The sequence below is a fragment of the Ailuropoda melanoleuca genome, chromosome 1, assembly GCF_002007445.2.
Source record: "Ailuropoda melanoleuca isolate Jingjing chromosome 1, ASM200744v2, whole genome shotgun sequence".
Classification (NCBI taxonomy): Eukaryota; Metazoa; Chordata; class Mammalia; order Carnivora; family Ursidae; genus Ailuropoda; species Ailuropoda melanoleuca.
Window position 1 is genome coordinate 52,507,351 of NC_048218.1, and position 19,746 is coordinate 52,527,096.

At 35.3% G+C, this 19,746-nt stretch overlaps 2 protein-coding genes across 15 annotated transcripts in view; one reads left to right on the forward strand and one right to left on the reverse strand.

Moving 5' to 3' along the window:
* CIP2A (cellular inhibitor of PP2A) overlaps positions 1-19,200 on the reverse strand; it is a 35,023-nt gene extending 15,823 nt beyond the window's left edge. For both annotated transcript variants that reach the window (XM_002926565.4, XM_034658062.1), the window contains exons 1-11: positions 18,847-19,200; positions 14,636-14,783; positions 12,594-12,706; positions 11,629-11,723; positions 11,027-11,123; positions 10,156-10,278; positions 9,865-10,010; positions 6,498-6,573; positions 3,222-3,440; positions 2,021-2,180; positions 170-311 (exon numbers count right to left, since the gene is read on the reverse strand). In XM_002926565.4, the coding sequence (XP_002926611.1) occupies positions 170-311; positions 2,021-2,180; positions 3,222-3,440; positions 6,498-6,573; positions 9,865-10,010; positions 10,156-10,278; positions 11,027-11,123; positions 11,629-11,723; positions 12,594-12,706; positions 14,636-14,783; positions 18,847-18,948 (1,421 nt within the window). In that variant the 5' untranslated portion in view covers positions 18,949-19,200. The remainder of the gene's footprint in view (positions 1-169; positions 312-2,020; positions 2,181-3,221; positions 3,441-6,497; positions 6,574-9,864; positions 10,011-10,155; positions 10,279-11,026; positions 11,124-11,628; positions 11,724-12,593; positions 12,707-14,635; positions 14,784-18,846) is intronic.
* Positions 19,079-19,746, forward strand: part of DZIP3 (DAZ interacting zinc finger protein 3) — a 92,579-nt gene continuing 91,911 nt past the window's right edge. For 5 of the 13 annotated variants that reach the window (XM_034657981.1, XM_034657972.1, XM_034658043.1 and 2 more), the window contains exons 1-2: positions 19,159-19,457; positions 19,575-19,717. The gene's annotated coding sequence lies outside the window, so the exon portion shown is untranslated. The other 8 variants (XM_034657988.1, XM_034658016.1, XM_034657993.1 and 5 more) reach the window with 6 other exon arrangements.

A 19,746-nucleotide genomic window follows, 5' to 3' on the forward strand; every position in this document is an offset into this window, starting at 1 on the left:
TGAATGAATTTTTAAAAAATTATGAAAAAACTCGTTAATTTTCTGCTACACCTTGAATTAATAGTGCATACCCAAGGATTACCCTCCAAAAGAGAAGAGAATCACTAGATCTTTTGATTTTTATTATGTTTGGCGTTACCATTTTGCCATTTGGATTTCATATACTCACCACAATTCAGAATCTGCTACCTTCGTTCCAAAGCCCAGGTCAATCTTGCCATATGTAAATTGTTGTTCTATCAGAGTGGTACATTTGATAGTAGTCAGAGTTTTTGCAACATGCATTTTTAGAGTATCATCTCCACACAGAGGTAAGTTTTGTTAAGGAATACAAACAAAAAAGTCTCAAAAAACCCCTTATATTTGTATAACACTTTATAGTGTTTAGAGTGATTTCATACAAATTATCTTGTCACTGCACTCCCATATAGTCATTGTTACCTTAGCTCAATGACAGATTAGGAAACTAGAGCTCAGAGCATTTAAGTGATTGGTAAGTGGCAAGAGATGGGACTGACACCACGTCTGTTATTCTGCTGGATGTTAGTATTTTGTTAGCAGGTTATTACAATGGTTCAGTATTTGCTGAACTAAGTTTTCTTTCCTATTTTGTAATATTATAAGTTAATTTGAATATCATTAAAAAAGTCAAATTTGGCTCAAAATGGTATCAATTCTGAGGCCTGCATATATTACAGATATCTCTACAATCAAGCAAAATAATGTGCCTCTACAGCAGTGGTTTTCAACTTTGGCTGCATGTTAGAATCATAGGGGTAGTTTGATCAATCACAATCTCCCTCCCTCCCCCCACACCAGGGTTTTGCATTACTCCAATTAAATTAGAATTGCTGGAAGTAAGGTTCAGGTGTCAGGATTTTTAAAATGTTCTCCAGGTAATTCTAATACATAATCAGGAATGAGAATCCCGGCTGTAGGGAAGAGGAAAATTAAGGAGCAGCAACTCCAAGAAGAGAGTAAACAGATGTGGAATTTGCTCTAGGGCAGGACAAAGTTGAGGAAATTTTTGTTGCTGAGATATAAGGAAAATTGACCAGATAAATATAAAAGATCTGGTTGAGATATAATGGCTCCTTGCTGATAGTAATAAAAACACATTAATGAAATATTTTAAAGATGGGACTTGGGCTTCATAAAGACTTAGAATCAACTGATCTAAAAGAAAAAAGCTAACACAAGAAAAGACCTAAGAAAATCTGAATACAGAAGTTAGGGAGTGATACTAACTGCACTCAAGGTTTTCTTTTCTTGTAATGAATGAATGTGTCTTGATAATATTTGTCTTTTTTTATAATCTAGTGTGATATCTTTATTAAAACATTTCTAGAGGATTTAATTTTCAGTAAAAATTATAATATAAGCTAAAATACTAATGACTCTACCAATGTTTATTCTCTGATACACCAAGCCAAAGATGGCACCACAAATCATCCAGAGACAGCAATTAGCATTAGAGAGTAACCCAGCTGTTATTTTAGATTGTACCTCCTAATCTCAAATTGCGGTAAAAGTGTCCAAATCAATTTTAAAAAACATTCTGAAAATATTCTTTAGTTTAAAAATTTTACACAGAAAAATTAGGAAAGAAAGTCTAGACAACTCCTTTATAGACTCCCCATTGAGAATTAGTTCTACAGTTTAAACTCCAATTCAATAATTCTGGATAGATAAACATGAGAAGTGACAAAATTACCAATAAAGATAAAAACGCAGTAAAGGTAATGCTAGACAAAAACGAGTGGTTAGTTTCCATGTGTTTTTTTTTTTTTTTTAAGATTTTACTTATTTATTTGAGAGAGAGAGAGACAGCCAGCGAGAGAGGGAACACAAGCAGGGGGAGTGGGAGAGGAAGAAGCAGGCTCCCAGGCAAGGAGCCTGATGTGGGGCTCGATCCCAGATCGCCAGGATCACGCCCTGAGCCAAAGGCAGACATTTAACGACTGAGCCACCCAGGCACCCCATAGTTTCCATGTTTTAAAGGATATTTAGTAAAGGATATTTAACAAAACTTCAGTGGCCTTGACCATTCTTTCACATTTTTTTTTTAATAAGGCTTCATCTAGATTTTGTTCTGTGAACTGAAGTTGATCAAGGATTGTAGGCAACAGAAGGGTCACAAAACGGTCAGCTGAGGAACAGTTAGCAGTATCTACAATGTCCTGGAGAATTAACCCCCACCAATGATGAAAAATTAAGATGGAATAGAGAGCACAAAGTCATCACCAAGCGGCAACATTCTTATCAAATCTAATTACTTCAATATTTAATTAACCTGTGTCTCCTATTTAAAATCTACTCTTTTACCCAGTTTTGATGGCTATAATGACTTTTTTCTTACATGGAACAATAAGGTTTTAAGCTATTCAAAAGCAAACCAGACTTTCCAATGGACTGTGTCCATGATTTGAAAACAAGTATCCTGAATTTGCTAAGTGAAATTACAATAATTAAATAACCACCACTGGTCTTAATACTTTACAACCATGAATAATTCCCACCAAGAATCTTGACGAGTTTTTTAAATGCTAAAACTGATTAACAGTCAAGACCAACATAAAACAGAGTGATTTGTGGATCATCTTTGACGAATGTATTTTATCACTCATATACATTTTGTTTGTGCACAGGATCCAGTCATGAGGGGAAATACTCTAAGAAGATACTGTGATAGGCAGAATGGGTATAAAACCAGGGACAACAGTAGGAGAATGCTAAATGACCTAGATAGTAGGATCTACCACAATGCAATGGCCTCTAGGGAAAGAATTTTTGTCTGTATCCTAAGTGCCTAGCAATGTCTGGCATGTTCCACTCCATCTTAGTGACCGAATCCAATGTTCCTATATTAATCCACTCAGTAGGCTAATAAAGACAGTAGACAGTATCTACCAAGATGGAGAAACAGAATGTGACTACTGCAAGAAGTACAAGCAGACAACAACAAGCTGTACAAATCTCAGCTAATACCTTTACTTATTGCACTGAAAGGAGTATATGTAAGCTATTCAGTGCAGAAAAAGAAAATGCCAACGTTCCTGACTTTGCCCCAAAAAAGAAATTCAGTAGCTGAATGAAAGGAAGTTTGCTAAAAAGTTTCCTAAAGTGTATAAACAATGATGATCATTGTGGATGTTTTTGAAAGTAAACTGTTCACTAAGAATCATTAAATGGAAAAGTCAATTTGTCTATCATTATATTACCTCAAATATTTCCTTGAACAACTCCAATGCTAAAATAGAACAGTTTTCTGACCCATCCAGAGGTTGGCTTGACCAACGAAGTAGAGACACAGTAGGTTCTAAACATTTAGAACGGCTTCCCAGAATGGTGTTGCCAGATGGAGACTGTTCAAATATCATCTGAGTGAGCACGTGGCGCAGCTGAGTCACTGAACAGAAGGCAAGAAGTAATTCTAAAACCTGTGCAATATAAAGTCTTCGTTAAATGTCAATTTCATTGGCCTTTAATGTACAAAGCAACCAAGTGATGAAGCTGAAAATGACACATTTTTAAAGAAGATACTCTAAAACAAAAATTAAAGACAGCTTCCAATTTTTCTTTCAGTAATATTTTTCAAAATGTGGGATTAGGTACCATAAGGTTACAAAGAAATTTTTTAATGGTAGTTACTCCTAGGAAGCAGGACTGTTAGAGCCAAAGAAAGGAGGACAAATTCCACTAATATCATATGCCTTCTATAGTACTTAATTTTTTTTTCTAAAGCACAGATACGTTTTGTTTTCACAATGAAAAAAATTAAAAAATAAAATTAGAAACTACCAACACTTGCTATCATGCTGGGATTTGAGAATTCCTATAAAGCATACTTTAGGATAATACTGAAAAGTGGTATTCCCAAGCTTTAAAACCTTAAGTATGGCTATTTCCATGTTGTTTGCATACTGTTGACGTTATACCTGTTAGCGCCTCTATTCTACCTCAGTTCTTTACCTTATAAATTGGGCCTTTATAACATCACATAACATCTTACACCAACATACTTATTAGCTAAATTAAATTTTACCTCATTTCATATACTACCAACCTATCATTAAAAAAAAATATTGGCATCTCTTTGCCTATCCATTTATTTTCTACCTTTATCTGTATTTTTATAAATGACATATAATTGGGATTTGTGTTTTGATCAACTTGATAGTATCTGATTTTAATAGAATTCAGCCCATTAGCATTTACTATGTAATGAATGATAATCTTTGATTTATTCATTTTCAAATATAAATTATAGTACTTATTTTTGAATAGGTAATGCAATTACTTGGTTCCATGGCCGAACAAAGCAGCCTGATCTCTAGCCACACTCCCTGAAGGCAAGCAATGTTATTAGTTTCTCTTTTCTCTTACCAGAGACATATTATACCCATATAAGAAAATACCTTCTCATTCCTATACATACACTTTTTAAATATAATGTACAGAAATAAACTAATCAATCACTATTACAAAGGTGGATGGTTTTTCCAAAGTGAACATACCTGTGTAACTAGCAACCAGATGAAGAGAATTCTACCAAAACTCCTAAAGTCCCTTGTGTTCCCTCCTAGACAATGAATGCCTCAATCATTCCTCTCCATCAGATTTCTGACACTGTCGATTAATTTTATCTTAGCTATTCTTGGATCTTTGCATTTCCAGATAAATTTTTTAATCAGCTTGCCAGTTTATATAAAACAAGTCACATGGAACTTTATATATAAAAAGACTCTTACAGTGTATACCCTTCCTTCCATCTGACTTCTTCAGCTTAGCATTAGGTTAGTGAAATTCATCCATACTATTGCACACAGTTGCACTTTACTCATCCTAATTGCTGTGTAGTACTCTAATGTATAGATGCATCACAATTTAACTGCCCATTTCACTGTTGATGGCATTTGGATTGCTTTTAATTCCTGCCTAATAGGAGTAGTACAGTTATACACGTCTTTTGGTGAACATACATATTTGATTATTTGGGGTAAATACTTAAGAGTGAAATTGCTGGCTCATACTCTACGAATGTATCCAAAATTTCCAGATAATCTCTATTTTCATAAGTGGTTGTGCCAATTTTCAGCCCATGAGTACTACAACCTTATGGGTTTTTTATATTCTCATCTATATTTGATGCTCTTTTTTAAAATTTTAACCACCTGGTAGGCACATAGTAGCATCACATTATCATTTAAATTTGCATTTCCTTGTAGATTAATATAGTTGAACAGCCATTTCATATTTATTGACCAATTCTTTTTGTTGTTGTTCAGATTATCTACTGGATTCAGTGTTTCTTTGATTTATATACACGTGTTTTTAAATATATATAAAATAAATAAATATATTTTAGATCAGAGTCCTTTGTTGGATATATGTATTGTAGATACCTTTTCCCATGCTGTGGTTGCCTTTCCACTGTGTTACTGGCTGTCTTTTTGTGAACAGAAGCTTTTAAATTTTAATACAGTACAACTTAACTTTTTTCCTGTGTAGTTGGTGCTTTTGTTTCCTATTTAGGAAGATCTTTGTCTATTCCAAGGCTGTAATGATATTCTGCTAGGCATTTCTTCTATAAGTTCACTGTTTACCTTTCACTTGTAGATCTACAATTTCTGGAACTAATTTTCACATTCGATATGAGGTAGGAAATAAAATTCAGTTTTTTCCCATATGGATATTCAATTGACCCAGTACCATTTACTGAAATGACCATACTTATAAAACTGTACTGTTATCAATCAGGAGACCATATTTTATGTACTCTGTTTAAACTGTACTGTTTCAGGGGGCTAGCTGTCTATCCTTATGACAATACTGTTCTGTTTTAATTATTGCAGCTTTAGAGTAAGTCTTGGTATCAGGTAGTATTAGAAGTCCTCCAACTTTGTTCATTTTTTTCAGGATAGCACTAGTTATTTTTAGACTTTCCCAATGTCCACATATACCAGAACAAATGTAAACACACAAAAAAAAAACCACTAAAATCTGCCATGATTTTGAAACTCTTCTAATCTATAAACTTGGTATATCTGTGTTTAGATCTTTTATACCTCTCAATGTTTTGTAATTTCAGAGTAGAGACCTTGTATGTGTTTTGTTGGATTTATCCCCTAAGTATCTGACATTTTTAAAAATCAGAAAATAGTATCATTTTTAAAACTGCATTTTCTATTTAACATTTTCTACATGTCTTTTGATGAGCTTATGGACATGTTTCTTAGCTATGTGGTTTAGGAGTGGAACTGCTGTGTCAAAGTATACATATATTCATCAGGCACTGTGGAACAATTTTTATTTAGTACCAGTGACTGAAGATTTGAGAAAGGTTCTAGAGTATTGGTAATGCTATATTATCTGATCTAGATAATGGTTATATGACTGTGTTCAGTTTGTAAAAATTCAGAGAGCTGCACACTTAAGATTTTTCTGCATATTACAGTTTTCAAAAGTTTAAAACAAAAAGTCATGTTTTTACACACCTTTGAAGAAGAATCAGGATCCTTTCCATTAAGAAGACCTAATACTTGATTGAGACATGAAGAAAAGTGCTCATACCTAAGTTTAAAATGAAAATATACATCAAATGATAATTATGAAATTGATACATCAAAAAGAATTTATATACAAAATAAATATAAAATTTAAGTGTATTTTCTTTCATCTATTTATTTTGAGCTTCTAATATAGAAGTCTTTGCAAAATTTATACTTAAAATTTGAAACATTCCAACCACTACGATATACATAAATTGGCTCCATTATTTATTGAACAGTGAAAAAAACAATGATTCATGTGGCAATAAATAAATCCTTGAAACTTTCAGTACTTCGATTGTTTTTAAAAGCTATGCTCAGTTTGTAAAAACTCAAAGAACATGAAATATTCTAATAAATCAGGCAGCTATTTATTTATAAAGCACTTATAACAGCTAGGCTTTATATCAGGCTCTGCATATACAGAAGTAAGGCACAGGGCCCTGTGTTACAGAACTCTAAGAGCTACTTGAGATACCACCCACATTATTGTCTATGTGACTAGTGCATCCTGTGTTTGGGAGAATGATGCTCTATGAGAGAGCTAACAGTCTAAGAAGGAAGGCAGAAACATAGAATATTATATAATGTAAAATACAACACTATCATGGAGAAATATATAGAATGCTAGCAGGATGAATATGGAATTCAGATTCGGTGTGGCAGGCCTGATCAGATGAGGTTTCCCCACACTTGAGTCTTATAAAATAAATGGAAATTAGACATACACAGGAGAAAGTATTCCAGCTTTCCAGCAGAAATACTTCAGAGGGAATAGCACATAGATACACAAAAGGCATGTCTAGCAAGTTAGAGTTTCTATTTACTGTCTGAAGTGATTAGACAGAAGTACCTAAGAAAATGTAAAGAAACAGGGCTGAGAGGTTCCCAGAGACCAGATTTTAGAGGGCTATACTGAGAATTTGTTTACCTCGAATGCAATGGGAAATCACAGGTTTTAGAATGGACATATGGCTGAGGGAAACATTGAAAGTCAAACATAAGTGAAGGGAGTCAATGGAACGGGAGACATTGAAGAAACAAAAGGTACTGTTGAAAAAATAGGACAGAATGAGATTTAATGCATAGAATAAAGGAATGTGTTTATGAGCAAAACAAAATGACACTAAGAACTGGTATAAACACAAGTAACTTGGTTTAAGAGCAAAAATTCGAAAGAACTCTGATCAGATGGGATTCAGTTTTGTTTTTTGTTTTTTTTTCCGTGAAACAAAGATAAGGTCATCTTTGGAGTGAAAAGTGGCAAGAGCAAAGTAGTAAATATTTGAAAGGGCCACTGTAGGAAATGTGAAAGAAAGCTGGGAATAAATGTGAGAAGTGCTGCCCAGATAAAGTTAGAGGTAGTGAATATAAGAATACAAATTCATGAAGTGTGATTTTCTCAGGTTTTGATTAGGAACCCAGACATTAAATTAGACTTTGGAACAGATTCAGGAATATTTTGCTAAATGGCATAGCAAATAAACAAGACAACACGATTAAATCTAACTTCCTTTCCAGAGGTGATTCTGGAGTTCTAGGCTATATAAAAAGAAAACAGATAATGGAACTGAGAGATTTACAGAAGAAGTGATGAAGCAACCACTTACTAATGCTAAATCAGATTATACTTTGGTCCTGCAGAGGTATACCCTGTTTCGTTAGAAGTTGTTAAACAACTATTTGGTGGTCAGAATGGGTGTTACATGAGAGTATATTGGGAAGACTCTTAGAACACATAAAGGGAGGACAAGTAAAAGAAGGGCACTCTGGAAGAACATTTTCTTACCCACCTATGCTTAAGAAAAGAAAAAATGAAATGCTAATGTTGTAGGATTTCTTTTCCTTTACTGCCCGTAGGCCTTGGCCCCGCTGCTTCAAAGAATGAAGAGGTAGATCAGATAAAGAGTGACAGACCTCAAAGCAAAGTATATTCAATGATAGTACAAAGCTATCGAAGAGGGAGGGGACCTGCGAGAGTTGCCACTGGAGTTTCTAAGTCTCAGGGTTTTTATGGGCTTGTTGGCGGGCAGTTTTCATTTGATTAATCCTCCATGAGCCTGTCACCCAATCAGATTCTTGTCATCCACCTATCACGTGGGAAAGGGTGGAGGGCTCCTTCCAGAGTGGTGTAAAATCCTCTCCTCTTAGGGTGGGGCCCCTTGTCCCCACCTGTCTTTTTTCCAACTCTCTTTCATTACTAATGTGAATGCTTCTTGGTCTGTAAAAGATCAGTTAACCATATGGGTAGTGGTCAACCTTGCCCTAGTGGTTAGCTTTTGTTTTTTTTAACGTCTAGATTCTATGTTCCTTAAAATTAGGGACTCTGTCTTTGTACAATTTCTGGATTCCATAATCCTCAAAGATTAGGGGATATGTCTTCAAATTCCTGTCTCTGCTAACACTCCCACCTTCCCCAATATTTGACCACAACAGGGGTTCCATAATTGTCTTCTCATTTGTGAATGATTAATTGAACTCTTTGAAGCAATTTCTACAATTTCCTAACCTATGACCACAAAAAGGCTGAAGCATTGGGAAAATTTCACTTAAGATATAACAAGGCCAGGGGTGTCTGTGTGGCTCAGTTGTTTAAGTGTCTGACTCTTGATTTCAACGCAGATCCTGATCTCACACTTTTGAGATCCAACCCTTCCTCAGGCTCTGCGCTGGGCGTGGAGCCTGCTTAGTATTCTTTCTCCTCTCCCCCTGCCCTTCCCCCACCCTCTCGCTCTCCCCACCCCTCTCTAAAAATTAAAAGCTATTAAATGGCCACGAACTCTTTGGAAAACAGTTGCTAACTGATCTCAAAAGATAAATGACCACATGAAACACCACTGAGATAGAATGGGCATATAAACACATGCTCTCATTTTACCTTATGACACAACACGGAGGCACATAATGAAGAAAATGCTATTCATTTTTATGAAAAAAAGACAAGACAAATATATACTGACATGAACGTTCCTATAACAATGTTTTTCCAAAAACTGCAATGTTCAAGATTTAAATCTGGCGCTGGAAAAGATTAATCAAGATGTGTACATTTTAGAGAGTGATACCACCTTATTTATCTAAGACAAAGACTGAAACATGCCTCCCCACCCCGCCACGTTCTTATACTTGTCCATTTCAGGCCAGAAAAGCAAAAAGAATGGGAATAAAGCACATCACAACATTTCAGTTGAGTCCCTCGTTCATTAGTAGAATCCAAGTATATCAAATCTGAAAAGGCAGTTTTATTAATCACAAACATATATTGGTTCATTGAAAAGAAAAACAAGTCTTAAAATTTGTCAGAGAGCCATACCTGGTAAGATAATCAGCAATTTTAGGATTCTTAAGGAGATCCATCAATAGATCAACTGAATACTTTCTAGTTAATGTGCCATCACCGTTTATGAGAATATTAAATATTAGCTGGAAAGTTTGATGAATGTTTCGAGCATGGAACAGCTTAAAAACAAATTAGGAAAAGGATAGTATACAAAAAAAATTTAAGTTGACACCATTCTAAAGCTTAACAAAGTTAATGATTTTTAAAATATCAGAGAATATACATTTCAGAACTATTTTCAAAAATAATAAAGAAAATATTTACCTTTTCCCCGACCTCTTCATTTAATGTCAAACTGGATAATATTGAAAGTGCAAACACAACCACAGTTAAACTACTATGGGCCAGGAAGCTTATAAGAGTTCGATAAAAAGATTTCACATTATTCTGAGAAAGAAAAAAATTTTTAAATAAATTAGAATAAAAAATTATTAGTTTTATATTTTGTTTTAGAAAGTGTATCTTGCACAGAGTAGGTAAACTTTTATTAAAAACAACCTTATCAATTTAAGAGATTATTCAAACACTTCCATGGCTCAAGATAACTTCCACCTCCAAAGAACCTCCAGTATGTGAACAAATGAGATATTGTTTAATTTGAAATGAAACAGGTAATATTGGATACTGCACAGCAGGGGAACTTTTCACAAAGTACCTTAAAGAATCAATGAACTTTCCTGATTTACCATATTTCTAACAGTGGTTCAGTTAACCTCATTTGTATGCCTTCACTCATTACAAGTGCTGGTAGTCGTTGTAGTCATTTATTCATGAATCTTTCTGGTGGAGTTGCCACTGATTTTGTGGAAATATAAGATCTGAGGTAAATGGGATTGTCAGTGATGTGTGTCCTTTCTATGAGCACAAAATAATTTAGCATAGATATAATGGGATGCTATGAAGAAGGAAAACTTTTGGTACTCAATATTTTCATTAATACTTAACATCTTAAATACAACATGTGCAAAGGTTGGAATACTTCAAGTTAATTATGTGTCAATCTGTTCCTTAACTTTGATGAGTCAGCTGGATGAGACATGAGAATTCTTGTTAATTTTTTAAAGAAAAACATGGATATAATTTTCTTTAAGCACAGAACCCACCACAAATAAGAAAGATTTTATGCAAAACTCACCAAAGTCTTTATGTATGTTTGAACAGAAAGATTGTGTCGACAAAGATTTGCCAATAATCCTAGACAAGGCATTGTTAACTCATCTTCAGAAGACTGACTGTTGTTTTAAGGAAGATAATAAAAGATAAAAGCATTAAGTTCATTCTAAATTATTTTATAGTATTTACATTTAAACTTTTTATACTAAAAAATGATTAACATGTAAAGACAGTCAAGCTTTGAGTAATACTGACCATTCACTTCATATTTTGAAACTAAATCATCATTCAATTATAGCACAGAAATATGGAAATAATTGTTAGAATGACCATGTGCTATCTCATCAGTATATTCTAACAAGATTAAACATAAGGATAAAATTTTCAGCTTCAATAGTTTCTTTCTGTTCAAATCAATTCATTTCATAAATTTTTGTTATGAAAATTAAAGCTGCTTTACGCCATTTGATCCCTGAAATCATCTAGAAGGAGTAAACAAGAACTGGAGTCTCATTCAATTTAAAAAGTTGGAAAATCCTATCTATGAAAAACTGACTATTACATAGTTTTAGTTTAAAAATAAATCAACAGATTATTTGGCTACACGTTTGGCTGCATACTCACATATGATCTATCAGGAAGGTAATTAACTCATCTATATTGGCACCGGAATGGAAAATTTTGACATTGTATGTTAATCTCTGCAGAAGCTGAATGCACTGAGAATAAGAAAATATTAATGAATATAAACATATAAAAACACTGCATACTTACAAGCATGGACTCCTAAGCATGTTCTGAGCATGTCACCATTTCAGGAAGCAATTTAGAGCAAGACCTTTTCTATTTCTTAAAATGGTTCTGCTTTTTAAACATAAAGTAACGAGACTACTAAGAATTTTAGGGTTCATCTCCTGATTCCACACATTTCTATACAATCTATATCAAAAAGAGCATCTTGTCATCAACCTGGTTCACTTAACCATCTTAAACATATATGCAGGCTAAAACATACATATTCCATGAATTCTAAGATATATTTTTTCATATTCTGCCATTTTTAAAACGGCATGCCAGTTTAATGGGTGAAGTTTTCCTTTCTTGCAACCGATGGCATTTTAGGTTCAACAAAATATCTGTATAAGAGCTTTGAGTCTATGCTAAACAAGACTAAATCTATAGCTTTAATTTTTTGTAGAATGTTTCCTCAACAGATTGGGACTAGATGCCAACACAATTTGCAATTTTAATACAAATAGCTTACATCTCAAAATGTTGACATCTGTGTTTATACGTCTGTCAAAGTGGTTATACGTCTGTCAAAGTGGTTATAAGGTAGATTTGCTTTTCTTCAAAAATAATGTTAGATGTGGATAAGCTTCCCTTCTCTAGAAACTTTTAAATAGTAGTACATGTGTGATTAACCAGCTCTTAAATTTGTTAATGGCGAGAACTGTCCTATTCATGCAGGATTATGTCAGCACATACACTATAAATTAGCAATTTACAATACACACTGTCAACTTTGATCTGCAAATAGAGAAGGAAAAACAAATATTAAATGAAGAGTACCGTCTAGGTGTGTATACCTGCAAAAACACTGAATCACTATGGCAAGCGCTGCTCCGACAAACCACTCCTGCCAGCACGCTGTTCAGGTTATATGTATTCTGAAGACAGTCTCTGGTTTCATTGTCTACAGCTGTAAGTGCAGATAAAATGGCACCAAATATCATTTTTATATATGGTCTTCAAGGATAAAATATAAATAATTTTAAGTTTATTTCATATTAAGTTTATTGTGTATAAAAATATAAAGTATGATATGGCTATTCTATTTATAATTACCTTACAATTCAGAAATTTAATCACAGAAATAGTATGAGCTGGAAAAGGAAAGGGAGTATGAGCTTTTCCTTTTTTGTCAAAACAAATGATTTTTCTACGTGGACTAAATTAATTTAAAGGAAAAAACTTGCTTTACATATTTCCAAAAGTTTTGCAGTTAAAAGATAATTATCTCAATTTTTTGGAATTTAAAACTGTTCTAAAGGATAAGTCTATTAACTAAAAAATACAACTTAAAATAAAAAGACTATATTTAAAAAATTTCTAATATATTTAAATGTTGAAAATGACTGTCATTCTCATACAAAAGGTTGGTGGATGTTAGAATTAGGATACCTTTTTTGGAAAGTAATTTAGTAATGACTATCGGATTGAAAAATGACCTGAAAATTCTGAGAATTAATTCAACAGAAATTGACTAATATTTGAGCACAAATACATAAAAATGTATTGATTCTGATAGCAAAAACTTGAAAAAGAGCATAGATGAATACCCACCACTAGGAGAGTAGTTAAATAAATTATAGTACTCTACAGTATGGTACAAGGCAGCTATTAAAAAGACACCAATATGGAAAGATAGCTAACATATGCTAAGTTAAAAAAAAAAAATCTGATGCTCTGCAACACCATTTTTTTTAAAACAACCAAAATTATTTGTTAATTGGGCACCCAGGTGGCTCAGTTGCTTAAGCGTCTGTCTTGGGCTTATGTCATAGTCTGGGGATCCTGGGATCAAGCCTAGGAGTTGGGCTCCCTGCTCAGCGGGGAGCCTGCTTCTCCCTCTCCCTCTGCACCCATCCCGACTGCATTCTCTCTCTCTCTCTCAAATAAATAAAATCTTTAAAAAAGTATTTAATTTATTTGATCTAAAATAATTTGTTATAGCATAGAAAAAGATCTAGAAAGACACCTATCAGACCATTAAGAAATATTATCTACCAAAGTGGAAATGATAAGAAGAGTTGGTGGTGATGAACAAAGACATTCTCTTTTACTTTGTATCTGTGCTAACTTGGTAGACAATAAGCCACAGTGACTATTTAAATTTAGATCAGTTAAAATTAAAGATTCAGTTCTTTAGTCCACTACTCACACTACAAATGCTCAAAAGCCCTATGTGGCTAATGACTACTATAATGGAAAATGCACATATAGAACATTTCCATCATCACAGAAAGTTCCACTGGACACGATGATCTATGTTAATATTTCTGGATCACTGGGATTATTTATGATAGGCATGCATTAATTTTATCACCACACACAGAATTATCTCCCCTCCACTCTCAAGCACACATCAAGAAAAAAATTACCCATGAAATGAAAATTTAAAAACTAAAGACAGAAAAAAGTAGAAAAAGCAACACCTGCATTTTTACCCTTAGCTCTGAGTTCAGTGTAGTCTATCAAAAAAGGATGATTTTTTTTTCACTAGCTATGACTTTTCTGAGTGATGTATTTAATACAGGCATTATGTGCATGTATTTTTTTTTTAATTCAAAAGTAGGTCAGCATTTCACAAGATGTATTCTTTTCTGTAGACCCCTGAACCTTTGCTATGCTTCAGATTCTTTGTTCCAAGAATTTTAAGAAAGGATACGTACAATATATTCTTTTTATAAGGGATTCACAATGCAAAAAGTTCTGAAAGGTCTTACAATGAAGAAATCTTCTGAATGTGAATCATTCCTCAAAAGATACTATAACTCAATCTTCCCTTTACAAAAATATTAAATTCAACATCTTCTAAAAAATGAAGAAGAGAAACTAAATACGTTACCTAGTTGAGACAGCAAGCTGATGATACTTAAGACCAGTGGTGCACTTATGCCTGGGTCTTCAAGTAGCTCCACAAGGCAACTTAAGCATTCACTTGGTAATATCTGATTTGGTGTAAACAGTCGTGTGAGTTTCTGCCCAGAAATTACCTATAAAATAGGAATTAAAATGTGTTAGTTAAGAATTGGCAATTTCCATCTCTTCTCCATTTCAAATAAGAGTTGAGTTCTTCCAAAGTGACACTGCCATGCTTTTTTCCAATTTAGAAAAGTCACATGCTGTTCCTTTTGCCTCAAAGATTACCTATCTCTTCTTTCACTAGCTCATGTAATCATTCGGATTCAAGTTTTAATTTGTTTCCTCCTGAAGTTTCACTAACCCTCTTTCACCAGGTAGGTTATGTTTGCCTATTCCACTATCCCATAGCACATTATACTTTTATTTTATGAGCCGGCAAACTTCGACAACCTAGCAATATTTATCCTCTTTACTACACTGAAAACCCTATGAAGGCATAGGGTATAAATCAACACGCTACCGCAATATATTTATTGAGTAAATAAGTTCTAGTACAGGCACTCCACCTATTTTGAGGAAGGCAATGCAAAGTGAAAAGCAGCTAAATCCAAAGGCTTAGCTAAGGCATTAACTATGTGGTTACTCCTTTTGCTCCCTCCAAAGATAGTAGCTGAGCCCAGAAGTTAGAGATTACAAAAATGGAAGTTAAAAAAAAAAAAAAGTTTTTAAGTAGCCGGGTCATGCATAGACAAATTTTATTTTTGGTTATTCCACTTTTACTTTCTTATAACTCTATAAACCACCCTTCCCTTTCACATGTGAAAATGTAAAGCTGAGATTGAAGGCCAAAAACTGTAGTCAGATAGCCAGGTACTCTTTTTCCCTTTTTTAAAAGATTTTTTATCATTTACTTTAGAGAGAAAGAGAGAGCGAGAAGGGAGAGAAGCAGAGGAAGAGGGTGACAAGCAGACTTCCTGCTGAGTGGGGAGCCCGATGGGGAGCTTGATCCCAAGATCCTGCGATCATGACCTGAGCAAAAAACAAGAATCGGATGCTTAACTGACTGAGCCACCCAGGCACCTCGACAGCCAGGTATTTTCAAAAGGCTTTTTGAATGTTATTAAAAGCCTAACTTTTCTATAAAGATAAGCTATAAACAGGCTGTTTTAGCATCCTTCTAATCTTTTCTTTCTGCAATGCTTTTTTATTTCCTCACCCAGATGTCAGTTTTTCTTCTAAAGCTTTGATGATATCTTGGGTGCCTGGGTGGCACAGTCAGTTAAGTGACTGATTCTTGGTTTCGGCTCAGGTCATGATCTCAGGGTCGTGGGATCCATCCCCATTTTGGGCTCTGTGCTCAGTGTGGAGTCTGCTTGAGATTCTCTCTCCCTCTCCCTCTGCCCCTCCTGCTCGTGTTCACTTCCCTCTCTTTTTCTAAAATAAATAAATCTTAAAGCAAGCAAGCTTCAGAATATCTGTTCCCAAGGAACATGTGTTTTAACACTGAAGTCTAAAAAGACAGAAAATACAGATCCAATGGTGAAATTACATACTGATCGTAGATATTTGGGGGGTAAGGAATGTTCTGATTGCCCTTTTGCGTACTTATGAAGCTACGCCTTTGAGATTAATACATGCTCTGCTTTAAATACAGTTTCCTTCAGGATGAGACCTGTATTTCAACAACGTAAGTACTCTACCATGTAATAGTTATTTATTACAAGGTAAAATGTAAAAATCGCTTTATAAATTTTCTTCTTTCCTTGGATGTTTTCATGCAAATAGAATTTATTTTAGTAATAACGAATATTTTAGCACTTACTTTGGCCTAAGCATTATTCTGTATATGTTAATTCTTTTCATCTTCATAATAACTGTAAGCTAGGTGCTGTTTTGCAGATGAGTAAACTGAAGCATACACTAAGATAGCAGCATAATTGAAACTCACTGTTCCTGAATCCGTGTTCATAATCATTATGTAACATCAGCGCTATAAAAAACCATTATGAATGGGATCAGCTCAGCTCTGCCAATCACAAAAAAAATTCAAAGCTCAGATTCTGCATGGGGCTATAAAGAAAAAATATTGCAGAAGTTCAGCAGAATAGCAAAATGAATCATCTCCTTTCACATGGTAACCATTTCTTTGTATCCTCAGATGTTGCTTTCATGAAGTATGCACAAAGATATTCACCATTAACACCACTCACCAAAATGGTCAAAATTTAAAAATCTCAAAACACCAAGGATCTATAAGGATGAGTGACAGCAAATTTCATGTATTGCTGAGAGGAAGGTAAAAATGGTGTAACCTGTGGAAAACTGCTTGGCAGTTTCAACTGAAACTGAACATAAGACCTAACAATCCCACTTCTAGGTATATAAATGAATGCATATATCCAAAAAATGTATGAAAATGTTTATAACAGATTTATTCAAAATTCCACCCAGACCTAGAAACCCAATTGCCCATCAACAGGAGAATGTACATAAGCTGTGGTACATTTACACAGTGGAATTCTACACAGCAATAAAAAAAGAATGAAGTACTAGCCCATGTGCAACATGAATAAATTTCACAGATTTATAGAATGGAAGAAGCCACACACAAAAGTACGTATCTTATGAGTCCACTCATCGGAACCTTATGAAAAGGGACAACTGAAAAAACCTTAAAGCAAACTGGAAATGTTCTATATCATGGAACAGGCGGTAGCTACTTGACTGTACATGTATGTTAAAAACTCAAACTCTTCACTTAAGATTAATGCACATTATGCATTGTATGTACATTATGTCTCTAAATGGCAGAAGAGTTTTCAATAAACCCCTTAAAAGTTCAGGAATGCAATATCAAGGAATCAGTCTCTAAGCCTCCAATTTCTGAGTCTCCTTCAATTCACTATAACATGGCTCTCAGATTCAAGAAATATCTGTTTTTTCTCAAAGAGAAGTAATGTTTCAGATTAGTATTCAAAATGCTGTACTCCTACTTCTTAAATAAAACTGCTTATTCTGGGGCTTCTGGAGCCCACTAGCACATTGTTCTATTCTAACTGAGAAGCCAAGCTTTACCATTTAACAGCTAACACCTTAATTATTAGGTTTTCAGGGATTTGTTGAAATAATGAATGAAAAAAGAAAATGTACTTAGGAAGGGTGGGCACCGAAGTCATAAGGAGGAGCATCAGTGAAGCTGGAGGAAAAGGCATTTAATGCACTCCAGTATCACCAAAGATTGATGCAGTCCCATTCACAATCGTCTTCTCTCTGTAGTATGTATTTTGCTAATCTCTGGTAATGTAGCCTTTATATCATAGAGCTAACATAACAAATAAAATATATTTTAAAATTATGTTCAATTCTATGTTAACAGAAGCTGCGACAGAGAGAATTAAAATAAGCTTCGATTGAGCTAAACTGTTTATTAAGTTGAGGTCATTGTTAGTTGGAATTCCATGAATATGTAATAAATGACAGATTAAAAGCCTAAAAACAAACAGGAACACAGAAAGCTGTGAATAAGTGATCTAGACACAAACCAGTGGAGCTAACAGAAAAAGTGAAAGAAATTAGCAATTTAGGTTTGTAAAACTGTGAGCAATATATTTTGGTAAAAAAGATGATTACTAGTGAGATTACTTCTTAACTCAAAAAAAGTTAAAATATTTTTTTCAAATCTTAGTTCAACATGAGTTATAAGAAAAGCAGTAAGCAACCGGTTCATATTGTAAACTGCCTAAGGGACAAAGAATAAAACAAGTTTAATCGTCACTCCCCATCACCTCCACCGCCGAGAATTTCTGTGTATTCTATTCTGTAAGGGCTCTGTTGGGATGGAAAAAACGAAAGGAAGGAAAACATACAGCTCCGAACTTTCTCCTCTACCAATCCCAAACACAGCTTAAACTCCCCAACCATATATCACACTTTACCCTCTTCCTAGGACTTTTGAGTTAGTCACTCTTCCCTCTAGCTGTAGTCTGCTGAACGCGGAGGGACTTGGGGCGGAGTAAGAGGATGGGTGGGAATTCAAGGCTGACACTCGCTTTCCTTACTAATACAAAAAGACACCAGAGGGAGCGAGGCGCCGTCCTTCCTTTCCTAGGCTGGGGCCGCTAAACCCCAGCCGCACCGTGAACTAAGGATTTCTACAGGGAAGCCCGTCTGGTCCCTCACCCCGGAGCCCCTCACCTCCAAGTGCCGCAAAAGCTGAGTGGCATTCGCCTCCGACTTAACGGCTTTATACTGACTGATGGTCAACAGCAAGGACTTCAAACAGGCGGTGGAGTCCATTGGAACCCGCCACAACCCCTCCTGGGGTCCGCCACCTGCCAGCTCCGGCCTCCAGCTTTCGCCGCGCTTTTTTTTGATTTTTTTTCAGCTCCACCCCCTCACTACCGACGCTTCCGGTTCCGGTAGAGCTCCGGAAGTCCCTAGGCACCCTGGGGAACTGCTCTCAGTGAAGAAAGGGGAGAAGTGGGGAGGAGGGTCGAGAAGGTCTGTGGGTTCACCAAGGGGGTTGGGAGCTGTCCTTCCAGAACCCCCTTCCCACTACCCACCGAGTCCTCGCTTAGCTAAAAAGCCGCGAGGTTTCAGCTTCGAGATCGCGTGGAGACGATAAATCTCGCGAGAAATGTCGATTGCAGCTCAACTTGCGAAGGGGCAGTTAGGCGCAGGGGGTCCTTGTTCGTCCGAGCTCTCAGTTTGTTTGCTTTTTCGGCCTTTACGCTGGATGGCCGGTTTTTATTTTGTGCGTGAGCCACTGCTTGAGAAATGGTTGCTTCCCCCTAGTCTAGACAACGGTGAGGAGCTCTGAGGAGAATCTTGGGCTCTAGATTTTGAGGCGGCCTGGGAGGGGCCTCTTTTTAAAATCTCTCCTCTGTCCAGCCTTTCTAAACCCAGGAATGTTTGTTTTTCAGAGTAAGCCAATGACCATTGGGATTCTGTGGCAAGGTAGCCATGCCCTTAAGGTAGTCGTCAAACTTAATTCCAGAAAGCTAGCTCCTGGTGACTTCTGGGCCAGGTATTGCTGCGGAGAGTGTTCGCATTAGCATCAGTTTTTGTAAGTGAAGGTATCTGTTTTTATCTGGC